This window comes from Carassius carassius, chromosome 1 (genome assembly GCF_963082965.1).
Source record: "Carassius carassius chromosome 1, fCarCar2.1, whole genome shotgun sequence".
Taxonomy (NCBI): domain Eukaryota; kingdom Metazoa; phylum Chordata; class Actinopteri; order Cypriniformes; family Cyprinidae; genus Carassius; species Carassius carassius.
In genome coordinates, this window is record NC_081755.1 from 22,023,587 (window position 1) to 22,042,402 (window position 18,816).

The following is an 18,816-nucleotide window of genomic DNA, read 5'->3' on the forward strand; positions in this document are numbered from 1 at the left end:
TATCATAAAAATATAATAATGTTTTTGTTCGGGAGCTAACACCAGCATTAAACACTTTTTTTAAATAAGTCAAGCTCAAATAAACAGAAACAGACTCAACTGAATAAGCAGGCTATTTTCATAAGAGTTAAAAATAAATAAATAAAATAGAAATAAGTGTATTTATGTGTGATTAATTTTGCGGCCTAAAACATTAAATCAATATGATCAATGTATCACTTATTCTATAGTTAAAACATTGATGCTTTTGAATTTGAATATTTACCAAAGCATGCAAACAAACAGTCTCTTTTATCATGTTCGTTTTGTGATTGCGCATGTTCCAGTGACTTCTTAGTTTTCAGATAACTTCTTTTTGTTGGTGAAATGATAAGGTTGCATGACATTGTTCTGAGAGGCGTGTAAAGGGCGTGTTTTAGTGACGAGCAGCGAAGCTTCAGGCCCTGAGTGTGGAAACCCTGCGCTAACATCACTACAACTAGGGAAAAAAACGATTGTAATTCAAACTCAGCTCCCGTCGGCATTTAAACAGACCTTTGCTCTTAATTCCGATCAGTCCAACGCAATAACGAAATCTGAGCAGGTCTAAAAACTGAAACTGTTTTGCTGCAGTTTACACTTTGGAAAAGTTATATTTTTTAAATATGAGCAGGCCTACAAGCCGGGATTGGTAATGCTGCACTGTAATCATAGTTATTTATTTATATTTTTCATTATATTTTATTATATGATATTGGTTTGAGACTTAGAGTATTTTATTTAGTGGAGAACTTTGCAGCAGTATTTTATTTCATATTCTTTTTTATTTAATATATATTTTATTAAAAAGTATTTAAAAAGTGTAAAAAAATTGTAAAAAAAAAAAAGTGTATAGTAATAAACAACCTGCAGTTTAATGTTTGCATTTCTTTCCCTTACTGTACCGAAAATGAACCGAACCGTGACTTTAAAACTGAGGTACATACCAAACCCTGATTTTTGCGTACCGTTACATACCTTATATATATATATATATATATATATATATATATATATATATATATATATATATATATATATATATATAAATATATGTATATATATACACACACACACACACATATATATACACATACATATACATATATATATATATATATATATATATATATATACACACACGTGTATGTATATATGTAACAATCACATATATATATATATATGATGGTTATATATGGCATTACAGCTAATATATCCCATGATCTCAGTTATTATTTGCATTCACACAAAAAAAAGAAAATAAGAAGAAGAATTAGGGGAAAAAAGTATATTAGGAAATGTTTGGAAACTTGAATCAGATATATACAATAAACAACTAATAAAACTAGACTACATACACCCAGTTAAATAAATTGCAACAGCAGTATTTTATATGAAACAAGACTTAAAATATTGTGTTTTTGTCATTTTAATTAGTTTAATATATCTATATAGCTTGTATACATTTTTATTTATTAGTTTTATTTTGTGTTTTATTCAGTGCCGGCTTGTAGGGGAAGGCACAGCTTCCCCAAAATTTTGAGAAAAAAATGGGAGGATGATTTAATGTTAATAAAATTCACAATTAATTTCAGTTCATGTCTCAGAATGTGCATTTTTTATTTGACTTTTCACAGCTGTAATACCATAGCGTGTTACTGAAGTTGGTAAGCTCTTTTCTATCATGAATGTGCCGAATCTGCTACTGTATTTACAACCACTGATATTAGAGAAGGGGAGAGGGAGGCCAAGGGAGAGAGAGGAGCTATCGTGCCTCGGTTGGTAAAAAGAAAAATTAAAAAACATAAAAATTGGCCAATGAGCACTGAGTGTTCATTTTCAGCGCTGAGGAGTGTTGAGAAAAGAAACCTTGTAGGGGAGGTTAGACTCCCTTCTCCCTTCTGGTATAACAACCAATCATCATAGAGACGTAAATGACATGATATTAGTTTGAACGTCTCCCGCTGCGTTGATAATGAACCAAGTATTTATGATGAGAAGCGATATTTAATATTTGATCACCAACAGATTTACCAACCTGTCCTTCAAACAGTATATATACAAATTAAAAATAATGGGAGAACACCCCTACGCTGGATACAGGCTACAGTAGTCGTTGTAATTAAATAGCACAAGAGGCAGCTCTCTTATAACACAGACTTTTGGATTGGATGTTTGCTTCAAGTGACAAACTAAGTAAGTTAAGCTAGGTTATCTGTTGTTATCTGTGTTGTTTTCTTTACGTATTCTGACCAAATGCAACCAAAAAGTCATTTTAAAGTGGCTAAGCAAATAATAATAATCTGTAGAAACCCACGAGCCGCCACTGATTTTATCTAGTGCTGTCAAACGATTAACCGCATCCAAAATAAACGTTTTTGTTCACATACTATACGTGCATGTACTGTGCGTGTGTGTGTGTATATATATATATATATATATATATATACACACACACACACACACGTGTATATATTTTAGAAAAATATGCTGTTTATATATTAAATATATTTTTATATCATAAAAATGATACAAATATAAATATATACACGTAAATATTTTGTGTTTGTATTTATATATACATAAACACACACACACACACACACATACATATATATATATATATATATATATATATATATATATATATATATATATATATATATATATATATATAAAAAACTTATTTTGAATGCGATTAATCATGATTAATCATTTGACAGCACTACGAGTTAACATTTACTGTATTTCAAGTAACTTTTTTTGTTGTAGGTTTATAGAAACCCTCTACAATTAAATTTATCTGTGACTCTTCTCTTTTTTTATTTTTTTTATTTACATGAATCATCCGTACTAAAATGCTTGGGACTTTCCGATACTATATACATACACAAATCTATTTTAAGAGAGTAAATGATTATTGCTGCAGTTCTACGCAATGCAATGTGACTTAAATAACAGTATTTAGTGACGATTTGTTGGTTGGAAAAAGGGTCTCATTACTAGAAAAAAGCTACATTGTTTTGTTACACTGGCAGTGTAACTCCCCAACGCTGGTTTACAAAAACATCAAGCACGATCATAGAAACCAGCGGCAGGGCAGCTCTAACAGAGGCCATCTGCCAACACCGCTGCCTTTTAACCTGGCAGACCTTCAAGACCTTCTGACTCATTTCAAGAGGGAGCTTATGGCCCATTATCATGTTTCTTTTCACTCCTGCAAACCCGAGGCGGCGCAAGGCACAGAGCAATCAGGCAGTTAAACTTTAACCCTGGGACATGGAATGCATGAATGAAGGTGAAGGAGCAGCATATAAAGCTCTGGCGAGAATCTGTCTAGCTTCAATGATTTCCCTTTAGCTGTGCACTGTTTTAAACGGGCATGTTTCAACATGAGCTGCTTTTTAAACAATGAGGCAGTGATAGATTAGATGGATTTGTTTTGTTTTTAGAGTGAATTTTTGCATCGGAAGACTCTGGGTGTCATGCAGTAAAATGCACGTATTTAGATTTATATGCATAATTACCAGCGTCTACATACACCACAATAAAGCTACTAGGGCTTGGTGCTTTTTGAGCTATTGTAGGCTTTCCTTTGTGAAAACATGGGCAGTCTGGCGGTAGAAATATTAAAATCAGTTCGTTTTTAACAGTCCGGCCTTGCTTTCCAGTTATCTGCAACCAGCCAAAAATAAATAAATAAAAAGGAACAGGGAGGAGTGCGAAAGATGAGAGATTGTGAGAAAGAAGAAGATGAATGTAAAGGACCAAATGTCAACCGAGATACGCAAAAGAGACGGTTAGAGATACTCATAAATAAGAGCTAAAGTCATACTAGAGCCCAACATCTGCTTTGTTATGCCTTAATATTCATTCATACATGTTCAATATTGAGATTAATATGAATACATACAGAAGATATGTAAAGGATCATCTACAATCAGCTAGTCTGCTAAATATAGTCTTTTTTGACCAGTTTGCACAACTATTAAACAAACAAACAAACAAATAAATAAATGTAAATATGAAAATATTGATGCATAAATGATATGTAAGGGGAAAAGGCTGTGGGGAGAAATGAAATGTCTTACATATTTAAGAAATCATTTGACAGTGGTTAATTATATTTTTAAATTATTATGCAAATAATAATCAAATAATCATATTATTAAAAGGTGGAATAAGTCATTCTTAATTCTGCCTAGAATTATCAAAAATATATATTTTGCTAATAAAATAATAATTTTAATGACTTTTAGGGTTATAATGGTTAACTATAACTATAAAACTATTAAAGAAATGTAACTTAATTTAAATGAACCTGACAAAGTATACATATTAGATGAAAATCTGAAACAATGAGAAATTTAGAAATGTTAACTTGGCAACTAACTGCAATAAGTTTGCAAAAAAAAAATAAAAAATTAAAACTGAACTAAATATAATTTTTTTTACTAAATATTAAAGTAAAAACAAAAACATAAATAAATAAAAACTGACCAACAAAAAAATGGTAATTTAAAAGAGCTAATTAATTGCTTTTAAAAATGTTAGACATAACACTAAAATAACACTGGTGACTCCAAACTGGGATGCTGGGTGATTTGTGCAGTCATTAATAGTTGTGATAGTCATGATCAAGTCATGGAAAGACAAAATATTCACCATAAGAAGGTCATCACTCAGTACTTCGGTCTTCTCTGCTCTGTGGACAAAAAAAGGAAAAACAATGTTTGGTTATATAGACAGACTAAACGCTTCATGTGACTGCTGCTGTTCCTCAAGCAGGTTAGGCCAGTATCACTTTGAAAAAGCCAAACAAACATGCAAGAACATAGCTTTGGGTAAAGTCTTCACTTCACAGTATCACAGTATGAAAAAAAAAATCACTGGATTTCATCATCTTTAGCATCATCCATTCAAAACATCCACTGCACTTCACTTTTTCTTAATATCTAAACAGCACTTATTTTCCAACTGTGTCAACAAACTGTCATTTTGGCACACATGTCCACTTCCTGCAATCCACATTGTTTGTTATGGCAACAGCAGTAAAGGGGGCGGGGCTATTGATGCTTTACACTCCACTCTTGTCTGCAAAAGGGGTGGGGCTTCATAACTAATGAGCAGAGACTCCCTTTGACCAGAGGCCATAAAACTATCACAAATCATACTATGGGGACATTGTACAGTCAGAACATCAATATGGCATTGGTGATCATTTCAGCATATTCATTTATATATTGTTGTAGGAAACTGGCTGAGTGTGTTTTTTTTTTTCATGTGGTAAAACTGCTGAACCAGCAGTCTAGTTAAATTCTAGTCGAGTTTTATAGCAAAGAACTTCTATCAACACACAACCAGTGCATCTGCTATTTATGTCTACAACTTTCATGTGATGAGCTGACACACAGCGATCCCTCAGGGCAAAGGGACCTTTGTCAAGGTCAAGCACCATGGTGATTATTCTGGTTGATTAGATCAATATTAAAGTTCTTGACAGATATTACACGTTTTGTTAAATGCCATGTACAACCATTTTTCTAAAAGAGAGAACCCAAGAGAAATAACCAGAGAGACTCCATCCACATGCAGTAGAGAAAACTTTGAGAAAAGCCACAAAACTGGTCATGTAACAAGAGAAAAGATCCCGTTACACAGGCTTGAGAATGACCTCACGCTTGGCAGGAGGGAATTTTTAGATTTGCATCAATACTGAATTAGCATTGATCCTGTGTTCAGCAAATGCATATCGGGTTATGTGTCACCTCAGCTAACATATCACACACATTCAATGTTGAGAAAACACATACATGCTATTCTAAAGATCCATCTAAATGGAACAAGATAGCTCACTTAAATCCATTAAAACCTCAGAGTAATCGGATTCTGAATACAAAACATACTGCGTCATGAGTATGCATTATTTAGCACAAGATAACTTGATGTAGTCAAGCTTTCTTTAAATTTGAAATCACACATAAAAATGCATAATTCAAAACCATATGGAAGCAGAAGTTAATTGGTATACAAAAACGTGAATTCTATTTGCTGCATATTACTGACATGGATGCATAATTATTGAATGCCTACTTCGGTGTCGGTGTCCAACTTTGCTTTTTCCTTTTAGTTTGCACTAACATGAAGGCCAAATATAATATAACAAATAATAAAATAAAATATATTTTAACAAATAAAATAATATTTTAGCCAAATTCAAGCAGAATCCGACTGGTAGCCTTGAATGTAAACACAAGATCTGATCAACAGTACTGGAACTCGCATCGCATCAGAGCTTTGCAGGCCTTTTCAGTTCAGTAAACACATTTGACCCTACAAAACAAGCGGTATGTTTACTGGAAAAGATTCATCTCTCCCGATTATGTTTGTTGGCATTTGGTCATTCAACAACAGAGATATTGTCACCTCCTTTTTATTTCTGATGACTACATTTTTGCAACAAATCTACAAACCCGCTTGCTCCAATTCCAACTCCGGCTCTCAGAGGAAACACTGTTAGCTAACAAAACATACTCAAAGAACGTTTTGCTGATTAAGTAACGAAAACATTATTTCCGAATGTTCTGAATGTCATCAAATCTTAAAAACATTCCATTTTATCATTTTGCAGACCCTTTGGTAATGTCTCTCTGAACATTCAAAAGTAGTGAGATAAAACGATGCACAAAAAACATTCCCTGAACGATGTTTACATACTATTTTTGTGTTAACATTTTGAGAACATTATAGATAACTTTAAACATTCTATTAATGTTACTAAAAGAACTTTTGAGAGAACCTTTCCAGAACATCAGCCAGAGTTCTAAGAATGTTCCCTGATGCTAGATCAACTACTAAGATCAATGACTCATAATAAAGCATGTAGACAAGAGTGCCTCTCGCTACGATTTTCTTTTGACCAGCTCGCTGAACATCTGGTTTTGGTTTCAGGAAAAGAAGGAAATTCTATGTTCACCCTGAATCTATGGACAGCCCTGCTTTCTGCACCAAAATTATTGTGTGATTTATACATACAGAAACACAAAATAAGCAAGAAATTACCCAGTTTTAGAAATTGCAACCGCAGAGCGATGTTTTGGATTCAACAGTGTATTTTTGGTGCAGTTATGCCATTTCTGATGTGCATCTGATACATAATCAATTCCATTTCCTGCTAGATTTTTACATTTTCCAAGTTCAATACTTGACTAAAGTATGCTGCACCACCTACAACATTTCTAATTTTTAATCAATGACTAAAAGTGACCCAAGTTCAAATGAATACCAAACAATGTCCTGTGTAGTTCATCACTGTTCAATCTCTGACAGTGTTTCCTTTTGCAGCAGAGGCAATACTAACTGGGGCCGTAACTTAACCGACTGTATCAAAACATGGCGTCTCTCTGGCCTGGAAAGCCGCCATGAGAGCTGGCCTGACTATTATACCTCCGACTCTGGATTAGCCCAGATCTGCATTCTGCATCAGACGCTCTTAAAAGACTGAGAGAAGAGAGTGATGAATCTAGCAGCTGCCTGAGACGCTTAACTCACAGCAAAAGACCAGTGAATGTAAATAAAGGCAATTTCTTGGCGAAAAACAAAATGCTAAATTCAAGCTCGATGTGAAAAGCATCTAAGATATCCTGACCTTACTTAACCCTTTCACCCTAACAAATATGCAAAGCAAGGCAACCATTCTTTGACAGGCCCTTGAAATATCTCTGCAGGGAAACCAGTCAAGACAACTCAGATTTCCTCTTACTGTTTTTCTGAGCAAGTTTGTTGAGATCTGCAGAGATTAACTAAAACTAACGATGTCCTAGTTTGCAGTAAGTTTTTTTTTTTTGTCCACAACTTGAAAATAAATATCACTGGATCCATATATCAGTCAATTTTTCACTGTTGGTGCCTTCCTAATTATTGTTAAATTCGAAGTTCACATAACTGAATACTCGCTATCATCTTAGCAAAATTCACTTATCAATCAGCCAATATGAATTTGGTATTTTTATACAGTTCTTATGTTGTATTTATTATTTCAGTCAAATAGGTGTTAATATAAAATAGAGAATACCAAAAACTCAAAATGAATGCAAATCTCATTCTATCAGTCCAGTTCAGTAATGTACTTACAGTAGGAGACTCTTTCTACACGCATTATCAAACACATACCTTTACATAGTGGTCTCATTAATAAAACAACGTGTCGTGGAATAATAGCATGTGTAGTTTTTAACTTTGACCACCTCAGACCTTGCTTTTGAAGCGCTTGTGCACTTTAGTTTTATCACAATTCAGTCCAGCGTGCTTGCGCGTGACACTCCCAACTTTAGTGTGGACGTTTTTACACGACCCACGGTAGAAACAATGAAAAATAATCAGTATATAACACACTAACCTGCCGACGGTCTGGTTGGCGAGCTGTTTCATGCGGTTGAACTGTTTCTTCATCTTGAATCGTCTTCAGCCACTAACATATAAAACTTGGAAACATTAGTCGCTTGTTTTATCAAAGTGCCGCCCGCGCACGCGACGCTCCCATTACGCGCGCAGAACTGGATCCGAACCGGGCGATCTGTTTTATTTACTGCTCATATTCATTTATAAACCGTGCGTCAAACGTGGTCCTTTCCTTTGTCATCCTCTCGATTTCTGGTTAAGTCAGTAAACAGCAGTAACGCTGAGGAAATAGGAAGTGCAGTTCACTTCCCTGTTGTGGAGCGCAGTGGGTTGTGACACATGACACCTTGACTGAAGGATTCTGATTAAACTGGATGGTTAACACTCTGCTTTATGTAATCAGATGGCTAACACTATCTGTTTTAGGCTCAGATTTATGGTAACAGACGTTTTTTTTGTTGCAACATTTTCTAAATAACAATTCATTACATTTAACGCCATTCATTGTGTGTTATAAAGTTACAGATCCAGGCCTATTTAGTTTTCTCTGTAATAGCGCCATCTTCCTTCCAAAAGCGCTAAAAAAAAATAAAAATGTAACAAAATTTGTGCTAATATGGAAATACACGCTTATGCATAAGACAAATAGACTAACACAAATTAGGGAATTATCTGCCATATAAAAGGCTCTTGAACTAACCCTGATAAGCATGACTTTGGGAATAAAAAGCTTTTACACAAATAATAAAAAATGGTTGTATATATTTGATTCTTGCTTCTATGAGATATAGTATGATTTAGGATATCATGGAACTAATACTTTTTTTTTAATCAGGACCAAAATAAGCTAAAATTTGGAATTAATTTCAGTTGTTTATATTTATATGGCAAATTTTAAGATGAAATTCTGATTGTTTGTAATGTAAGTTGTAAATGAATGAGATCTTCATAACAGTAGAACAAACTAGACTTATTAAAAACGCATATAATGAATATGATATTTAAAAGCTCCGTTGTATGAACAAAGCTCTAGTTATAATTAATTCACATATAATGCAATTCAATACAACGATGACTGAGAGATTAACAAATAAACGTCCATCGAAAGCCTGATGTATCACATCTGAAAATGTTTTAGCCTATGGATAATCAAGTACTATAGTTAAAAGATGACTATAAACTGTAAACTGTAAGCAATTTGACATCTAGCATGTCAAAATAATCATTGCACATTTAAACCACATTTATGTATTTATATCGAACTGATACGCGTTCCTACTGAAATATCGGTAGCCTATGTTTTATTTCCCCGATTAGACTTTGATGAAAGTTGTCTGCTGCCACCTAGTGGACAAAAATCCTCCATTTCCAAGCGCCGAGATTGAGCTTTGGCCTTCTCAGTAAAGGACGAGACTTTCATATTTGTTTTTGTGATCAGTGTTGTCTTTTTACCTCTTGTTGCAGAATAATGTTCATTTATAGGCTAATTACAAATAAATGGAGAAGCACCCGGCTGCAGCCTGCAGATCGAGGCGGGGCTGCACCTGGGGCGGGGTTGCACGTGCACACCTACTCTGATTGGTTCAATCGTCTTTCATAGACTTACATGATAGGAAATGTGTGCGTAGTTGGTGTAGGACGGAGAATGCTGTTTAAAAAGCTAAAAACGCTGTACAGTTTTATAAAGCCTTCATAATGCACAAAAGAAATGATTGTTTTGTTAAATTAAGCTGATCTTTAGGCTAACATACGAATATAGTAAATTAATTGGGTTGATTATCCACAGTAAGACGATCAGGTCTTCAGATAGAAGAATGAATTATGAATTAAATAATTTTAGAAAATTTGATTATTTCATATCATCAGAGTAGCTATGAGAAAGGAAAATGAAAGGGGTGTATCATTACTGTTTTAATTTATGTAGCATGACAAGACAATTAATGTTACATATAATTATCCGTCATGCAGTTGATAAATGACACTGCAATAGTCTAATGTGTCTGCCAATTCAATTTTTATGAAACTTTTAATTTTCTTTACTACATTGCAAAACAGACTTTTTCTCCCCTTTATTTCAGGAAAATATGCTGCTCCTCGTTATTTGAAAGTGAAGAAATCGATAAACTTTTATTTCTATTGGCCAGTGATGATTCTGAAAGGACATACCTGTAAACCGTTGCTATAGTAACAAACACAATTTCATGATAATTGTGCTCTTATTTTAGTGCAGTCTCACAGCCACTGTCAAATATTGAGATAAACTTTATAAAGTATCATCTATTTGTATTACATTGGTATCTTCTCCGATATCCATTTTGTGACCATTGAGCCGATTCTTTTCAATCAGCAGGAATGATTTGGGACATATAGGCCTTAATGTGGTTTAATGCATTAAAACAGTGTTTTTAAAAGACCAAACTCAGTAAACAAATTAATAATAAAGCATTCTATTCACTGACAGGCAGATGAGTCCAGAATAAGAATACAATGTGTTTAATTACGTGTTAAGCGTTTTCCTCCCATTGAAAACCATTAGACTAAAAGGAAAACGCGTAACGTGGCGTAATGCATTAAAACGTGTTTTAAAAAAGACCAAACTCAGTAAACATTTTTAATAACACATTTTATTTACAGAAAAGCAGGTTATAGGTGGAAATTAAACGCTTTGTGTTCGTATTCTTTGCTCATATCTGCTTGCCTGTGAATATAATGCTTTATTAATCATTTGTTTACTGAGTTTGGTCTTTTTAAAACACTGTTTTAAAGCATAAAGCCACGTACTTTCACGTTAAGCGTTAATCTGGTCAAGAAGAGTAAACTTGCAGCAGCTAACATCTCTTGATTCAATAAATCAGACATAGTGAGTCAACAATAAAAAAATCTGCATTATAGTAAAGGCTTTGTAAAACTGTACAACGTTTTTAGCTTTTTAAACAGCATTCTCCATCCTACACCGACTACGCACACATTTCCTATTTATGTCTTTGAAAGACGATAGAACCAATCAGGTTAGGTGCGCCTCGATCTGCAGGCTGCAGCCGGTGTACTTGAATAAATGCGACAAGAATAGGGTAGTCTACACATTTTGCAACGCTTGAGCAAAGTGAGCAAATTTCTTTGAATCTGCCAGATTTCCGTTTCATTAAGCAACGAGGAATACCACAGTGCAAAACATTTACGCGACAAATCAGTGTGATATGATTATAATGAGGTAAAATACAATAATAGCAGTTTGGAGTGTCAAGTGGCTTTTCAAATGCAGCTTTGCATAACAGAAATAAATGATAATTTAAAGTATAATACATTTAAAAACAATTATTTTAATAATTTAATTTATTATTGTAATAATATATCACAATATTACATTTTTTTCTGTATTTTTGATCAAATAAATGCAGGCTTGATGAGCTGAAGAAACTTCTTTCAAAAACATTAAAAATAGTAATGTTTCCAAATTTTTGGTCTGTACTGTATATATATATATATATATATATATATATATATATATATATATATATATATATATATATATATATATATATATATTTTTTTTTATGTTGTTACATTATATTAAAATATATCGCTATATAATAAAATTCAATACATTTTAAAACTACATATATAATTACATATGTATATAATTATCTATAATTATCCTAAATATCTATAATTATTATATATATTATTATTATAATATATATATAGTTATAAGAAATGTTATGACTTATATTTTATATTTGATTATATATATAGTACAATTTATTGAATAATGTTTTTTATATTTTTCAGATAATTTTAATTTTATATATTAATTATATATTTTAGATGTATTTATTTATTAATATAGCTAATTATATTCTATTTCTTTTTTATTGTATTATATTCGATTTTCAATAAATAAATTAATTGAATAATAAAGTTATCATGTTATACAAATTCATATATATCTATTATATATATCTGTTAACCTCTTATTTTTTCTTCCTGTAAATACAGTGTCCACTGACCCCTGCAGTTTCAACAAGATGTGGCTTGCTTGATCTGGTCTGGTTTTGTCCCAGTCCTAAGCCCTAGAAGTTGCCTTGAATAAAAAGCATCTTATTGATAAATAATGCAATGATTTTTCCCCCCATTCTGACATAGTGGTTCACATTTCAATCCAGGATTCACCGCCTGTGTGGAGGAACGGTGTTGTAAATGAACCTGATCTCCAGCTGACTGGATGACCAACGCGAGTAAGATAGGCTACATGCAGTTATGAAACATTCAATTCAATAGATTTGACATGTTTTTGATGCTTGCTTTCAGGCAATGATCTGAGAAATCCTGTCTTCTGTGGGTTTCAGCGCTGATGTGTCCGTGCTTGAATCCTGCAAGAGCGCTGACCAACTAGCCTATAACATATGATAACTTTTAATAGCGAGTTCTCAGTAATATAGGTGTCAAATAGTTGGACATTTAAACTGTCGGGATAAAAATCAAACCGTGTGACATATAATGCGCTAAAATAGTTCGGATTTAAAAGATATTCATTGCTATGATACAAAACACAAAAGTTCATGTAAATACTCAAAACAATATCAGCCATTTCCAATTTATTTTAGTGTAAAGTATTGAATTCTTTATGTTTCAGATGTTTATTTTTACATTAGAATTATAAAACAAGACACAGATAGTTCAAAAATTATACCAATGGAAATATGCAGTACAAACACTGGGACATTTGACACACTGAGCAGTCTGAACATCTCATTTGAAGCAAAAATCACAGTTTTTCAGTGACAAACGGGATCAAAACGATTGATTAATTAATTAAAGAACACGGATCTGTTGCATCAAGTTCATGGCACCACATTTATCCTTTGTATTTCTGCAATTATTGAAAGATATTGAGAATGACTGACAGTGGGGTTTGTTGAAAGACATTAAGCGCCGTATGAAATAATTTCTTTCTTTAGAGATCCTTTAAAAAACGAAATACAGAAATGACTAATTGTTCGCTATACGACACTTCTGGCAGTGCGGTGGCTTTTTATTCTTAATTACACCGTTTATAAAATTAAACAATTGTAATCTAATAATATTATATACTTTTATGTGTATAATATATTATATAATAGAAACGAGATTAAAAAGGAGTGAACATTTGAGTTACGACGAATGATTGTTTTTGGCCAGCTTGTTTCCACTTTTTACAATTTTTGAATGTAATTACAACAGCGTAGGCCTACAAGTCTTTCAGACGATTATCAAATCTTTCAAAATAGGCCGACATGTTGTTTAAAATATTATACATCGGTTTATTTTAGTCTTTTTACAAGCACTGTCTGTAATAAAAACCCGATTTATATGACTCGGGTTTTAAAGAACGCGTAAATTAAATTATTTTAAAAATGATGGGTTAAAAATAGGTTTTGAATACATTCTACATAGCTAGCCTAAATTACACTTTTATTTTCGATGTGATACACATTGGTCTCTCTGCAAAAATACTTAACTCTTAAACAGGTTAACATCATTTCAACTTAATTGGCTATAACGTTTAATTTTATCACTATTTGTACCAATCAAACACGCTTTCGTTTTTTCAAAGGGGGCAAAAGGATCGTAAAGCAGCTTCATATTAAAATGTTTAAATCCACATATGTTCATCAGAAAAACGAAATACGAATCTAAACCCTAAATGCTTGTGCCTTATCCATTTAGGCCTAAAATGAGCCTAAACCGGGTTTGATTACATGTGTAGCTTATTTCCCATCACTCTTTTTAAAGGGCGTGCTTTAATACAGACTACTGTTTGGACCTTCAAATATATACAAAATCTAACCAGAAAAATACCATACACTCATAAAAGAGGTACTAAACAATATGTCCCTTAAAAAGGTGCATTAAGTTGAAACGTCAATAGCTAATGTGTTAACAGCATCTATACCTACATTCATAATAAAGCTGAAGAAGGCAACCAAAAGAAGGAACCAACAGGTTACATAGAATCTGAGAAATACAAAAATAAACTTCATTTTCATAGAAAATGTGAATGGAAATGGAAGCTAAACATAAACTATATATATTTTTTTTTTTTTGCATTACGTACATGATTGCAAGACTTGACATTTATAGACTATAAATGATATAGATATGTCGTTTCTAATTTGATTACAATGTTTCATAGACACACATACATACATAAACTAAAAATCACATCATCTGTTTTCTTTGAAGAAACCTTTGTCCGTTGAACTCTCTTTTATGGTGACAGTCAAAGAGTTACTGGTTACGTCAGTAACAATAATTTTCTCCATGTTCTTCAAACAAGGCAACCAGGACTGATCGGTTTTTTGGTCTACAAAACTCAGAGACAGTTGCTCTCTGGTTTGAGCGGTGGATCGAAATAGACTGTTTTGGGGAGGATGTTTCATCTTGGATTGGTTAATGGCACCACTTGAGCTGTCCTTCCGTCGATGTCCCACAACACCAAGCCCAGGTTTTAAGATGGTGCCACCATGTCTGAATTTGACATCACTTGGCTTCTGAACGAGGCTGGATTCTGCTGGAAACTTTTGGGTTAAATGGAAGACATCACAGTTCGAGGACTCTCCTGATCTCTCGGATTTGGAAGGACGATAAGATAACGGTTCATCTGCCTTTCTTTTAACACCTTCAGTGGATGAACCTCCCGGACGCAACTTTGGCTTTGGTCCTCGCTTTTTTGGTGAGCTGGCAAAATCCAGCGGCCGTTGTCCCGGTGTTCCATGAGTCAGTGGGTCTCGCTCAAGGTCCAGTGGACGCACACGAACACTTTCGCCTCTGTTGATGGTGCTCGGTGGGAAAATCGTTGGCACGACTGTCCGCAGTCCCTCACGGGCTCTGGGCGTCACAATCGGTTCAGCTACTGGGAATGACACGTGTAAGTCTCGAGACATTTCCCGTCTGAACTCATAGTTTTTGCCTTTTGCTTTAGCCTATGAAAAAAGTAAAATAGAATTAAACAATTTAAACACATGAAACAAATGGTTCCAATGCATTATAGTGCAACAGAATTAAAAATGATAATAAATGCATTAAAAATAAAAGCAAAGAAAAAGCTCATAGCAAAGAAAAATTAAACATGCAAGTATGTATAGAACAAAAAAATCACCTTCATTAAAAATGTTTCTGGTTTAGGTCCCCTCTTTTTTGGACCATACATCTCTCTCTCACGCTCTCTGTAATAAAAAAATGAAGAAAATAAGACTTGGAAAAGCTATTTTTAAACGTCAAAAGAAAAAAAAGAAAAAGTAATTTCTCTACCGGAATTACAGAAATAACGAAGAAACGTTTACCTTTCTTCAAATGCAGCGAAAAGACGCTCGTCCAGAATATTCTCCTCTGGTTCCCAGGTGCTGTATCTGCACCAATAAGTGCATGTTCAATTATTCGCCAATCATAACGATCAACATCATCTCAAAGCACAGTTAATTTACACATTTATTAATAATGCGTGCATTTTTTTCATCACTTATTTTAAGAGATGTTGTACGTGCATGTATAATATCGATTGATACATGTAAACACGTTAATATTTATACATTTAAATGTATACATTTTAAGTTAACATAAATGTTTTTTTTTATTATTATTATTTATCTTGACTGTCTCCCTTCACTGGCCTTGTCCGCCAACGCTCGCAGGAGCCCCGTTACACAGTCCCCGATTCAGCCGTGCTAACACTCAGGAGCTCGGGGAGCTCCACACCGCTCCTTCCCTCGCAACTACTGCCGATTACGTGTCATTACCACTCACTTCTGAGACCAGCCTTTCCACTTGACCAGATACTCCATCCGTCCCTGCGGGTATGAGCACAGGGAGACTCAAATTAGCAAGCTAACGCTGCTAGGCTAACCTATCGCATATAAAATGTCAATTGAGCGAGCATAAACAAATAACCAGGCGACTCTGTAGCAGCGCCGAGGCCCCGACGAGCAGCCGGGTGAGCACTTACTCTCCTGATGCGCCGTTTAATGATGGATTCGGCGGCGAAGACGCGCTCCCCGACGGCGGAGAGCTCCATGTTTACTTCAACCTCAGCTCTCTGCCTCAATAATGCTTGCTGCTGGATAGCCCATAATACTCTATCCGAGGAGACGTCATCACGTTCTAAACTGTTGCCATGGCACCGCGAGTCTAGGACGGCGGTAGTGTGGAGTGGAGCTGCGCTCGAGGAGGGGGAGGAGTCAAACCAGAAATGTCATTTATCACCGCTGTTTTGGAAACAAATACGTCGTGTTTATTTCGCATTCTTGTCCAGAGTAACTGCGGTCAGGGCTTTTTGACAAGTCCCCTATTAGTCGCATATTTACGGAAATTTAACGGCACTCTTCATTGCGTCGAGATACGGCATGTTTCTTTTGTTGGCGATGCATTGCGAGCAGGCTAGATATTGTGAAAAACAGCGTTTTATTTATTTGTTTATATTTAATAGGACTGAAATCCAGACGCCCAAGCGCTTTCTTTATTTTAAACGCAGTGGAGACCTGCACGAAACGCAAATATGTGCCCGAGTGCCTACATATTCCTCTCCAAGTCAATGTCATCCTTGACAAATTAAAGTAAAAAAAAAACTTTTACATTAAATGCAAATAACGAAATAAATAGTTATACAAATAATAAAACTCATAAATACATAACAATTGTAGGGCTGGTCATAAATCCACATTATAGCCTACATAGACTGATAAATCAACATTTCTATAGGCTATATAGGACGCGTTTCGATATTTTACTCGCGCGCTCCGAGATCTCTCTGTTTAGACATGAAACTGGTTCGACGAGCTCAAGTGTCGATATATTCGAGCTGCTGCATGGTCATTTTCGCTATAACTTACAAAAGACTCTCATAGCTTTCTTAAAGGATTTTAAGATTTTAAAGATGATTTATAAATCAGTAGCCACATCCGAAATTGGCTTTATGCCTATAGCCTATAATATTATATATCATTTTCTTTCTTTCTTTCTTTCTTTCTTTCTTTCTTTCTTTCTTTCTTTCTTTCTTTCTTTCTTTCTTTCTTTCTTTCTTTCTTTCTTTCTTTCTTTCCTTCTTTCTTTAATAAATGTAATTAATAATGATAATTATTTTAGAACAAAAACTCGAGTAAGCCGAGTAAAACAAAAAACAAAAAACAAAAAAAAATAGCTAATAATAATTCTTGTAGGCTAAGTCGTTTCAAATATGACAGTCAAGTCATATATATATAAAAAATGCCAATATGCTTATTCTATATGAAAATACATGTGGAAGTTTAATACTAGACTGTCCTCGACTATAAAACGGACATTATCTGCAATCTGATTCACAGCGATTAATCTTTTATTTGATTTGAAGATTAATTCGATTTTTGTCCGAATCGTTCGATGGAACGGATAAGAACAAACAATCATCCATCATCGTTTTCAGTTTACGTAATGTTTTGGATTATTGGTTTATTTGTTCGATTCGATGGATTTAAATTAGGCTATCGAAAATAAAATCCTCATTACATATTATTAGGGCTATTATTATTATTGCGATTATTATTATTATTATTATTATTATTATTAACATATAGACTAATTATTATTATTATTTAATTCTTATTACTAATTATTATTAGCCTATTATTATTATTATTACGACAGATACAAAATACATTTTCACTAGGCTATTATAACTACTAAGAAAAAAATTCTCTAACTCGTTTTTTATCGAAAAAAAAAACAATAACTAGGTCTATTCTATTATTATTTTTAGACAAGAAACAAGACAATGAAATTCCGAAAATCCGAAATTCAGGCAAAAAAAAAGCTAAATTAAATGATACATTTGATTTGTACCATCAAATAATCCAACATTATTTTCAACAGATACAAAATACTCAGATTCATAAAACAGTCAAACTGAGGTCAAAACTGCTTAGTTATTAGTCCCGATAGTTTTTTTCAACCAGTACAGTTACAGGTATTTTTATCTTCTGACAACTTAAATTAAATAAAGATAGAGATTAGGAGGGAAATTATTTTCATTTATTTATTAATGCAATTTTAATATTTAGAATAGTTACCAGATTTTATTTTTCCACATATCATGTTTATATGGAAACAGGTCAAAAATAGCCTATAATCTAATCTAATCTAATCTAATCTAATCTAATCTAATCTATTCTATTCTAATCTAATCTATTCTATTCTATTCTAATATAATATAATATAATATAATATAATATAATATAATATAATATAATATAATATAATATAATATAATATAATATAATGATCCTCTCATGTATCTAATGCTTTGCTATATCTTGTTGGAACATAACTTGGGGCAGAATTATAATAACACATCTCACAATGGAAGAGCTCTTTATAATAAATGGATCCAAG

At 33.4% G+C, this 18,816-nt stretch overlaps 2 protein-coding genes across 3 annotated transcripts in view; both read right to left on the reverse strand.

Moving 5' to 3' along the window:
• The window catches only part of LOC132141634 (rho GTPase-activating protein 17-like), a 33,911-nt gene extending 25,144 nt beyond the window's left edge, over positions 1–8,767 (reverse strand). Inside the window, exons 1-2 of one of the 2 annotated variants that reach the window (XM_059551328.1) lie at positions 8,417–8,767; positions 4,684–4,723 (exon numbers count right to left, since the gene is read on the reverse strand). In XM_059551328.1, coding sequence (XP_059407311.1) covers positions 4,684–4,723; positions 8,417–8,469 — 93 coding nt within the window. In that variant the 5' untranslated portion in view covers positions 8,470–8,767. The remainder of the gene's footprint in view (positions 1–4,683; positions 4,724–8,416) is intronic. The other variant, XM_059551337.1, reaches the window with a different exon arrangement.
• Positions 8,768–14,415: 5,648 nt separating this feature from the next.
• LOC132141678 (chromobox protein homolog 8-like) lies at positions 14,416–16,555 on the reverse strand. The gene is made up of 5 exons (XM_059551350.1): positions 16,400–16,555; positions 16,201–16,244; positions 15,741–15,806; positions 15,557–15,623; positions 14,416–15,380 (listed from the first exon to the last, which is right to left on the reverse strand). Exons 1-5 carry the CDS (start codon positions 16,466–16,468, stop codon positions 14,622–14,624), a joined length of 1,005 nt encoding a protein of 334 aa, XP_059407333.1. The 5' UTR covers positions 16,469–16,555; the 3' UTR covers positions 14,416–14,621.
• Between the last annotated feature and the right edge of the window lie 2,261 nt (positions 16,556–18,816).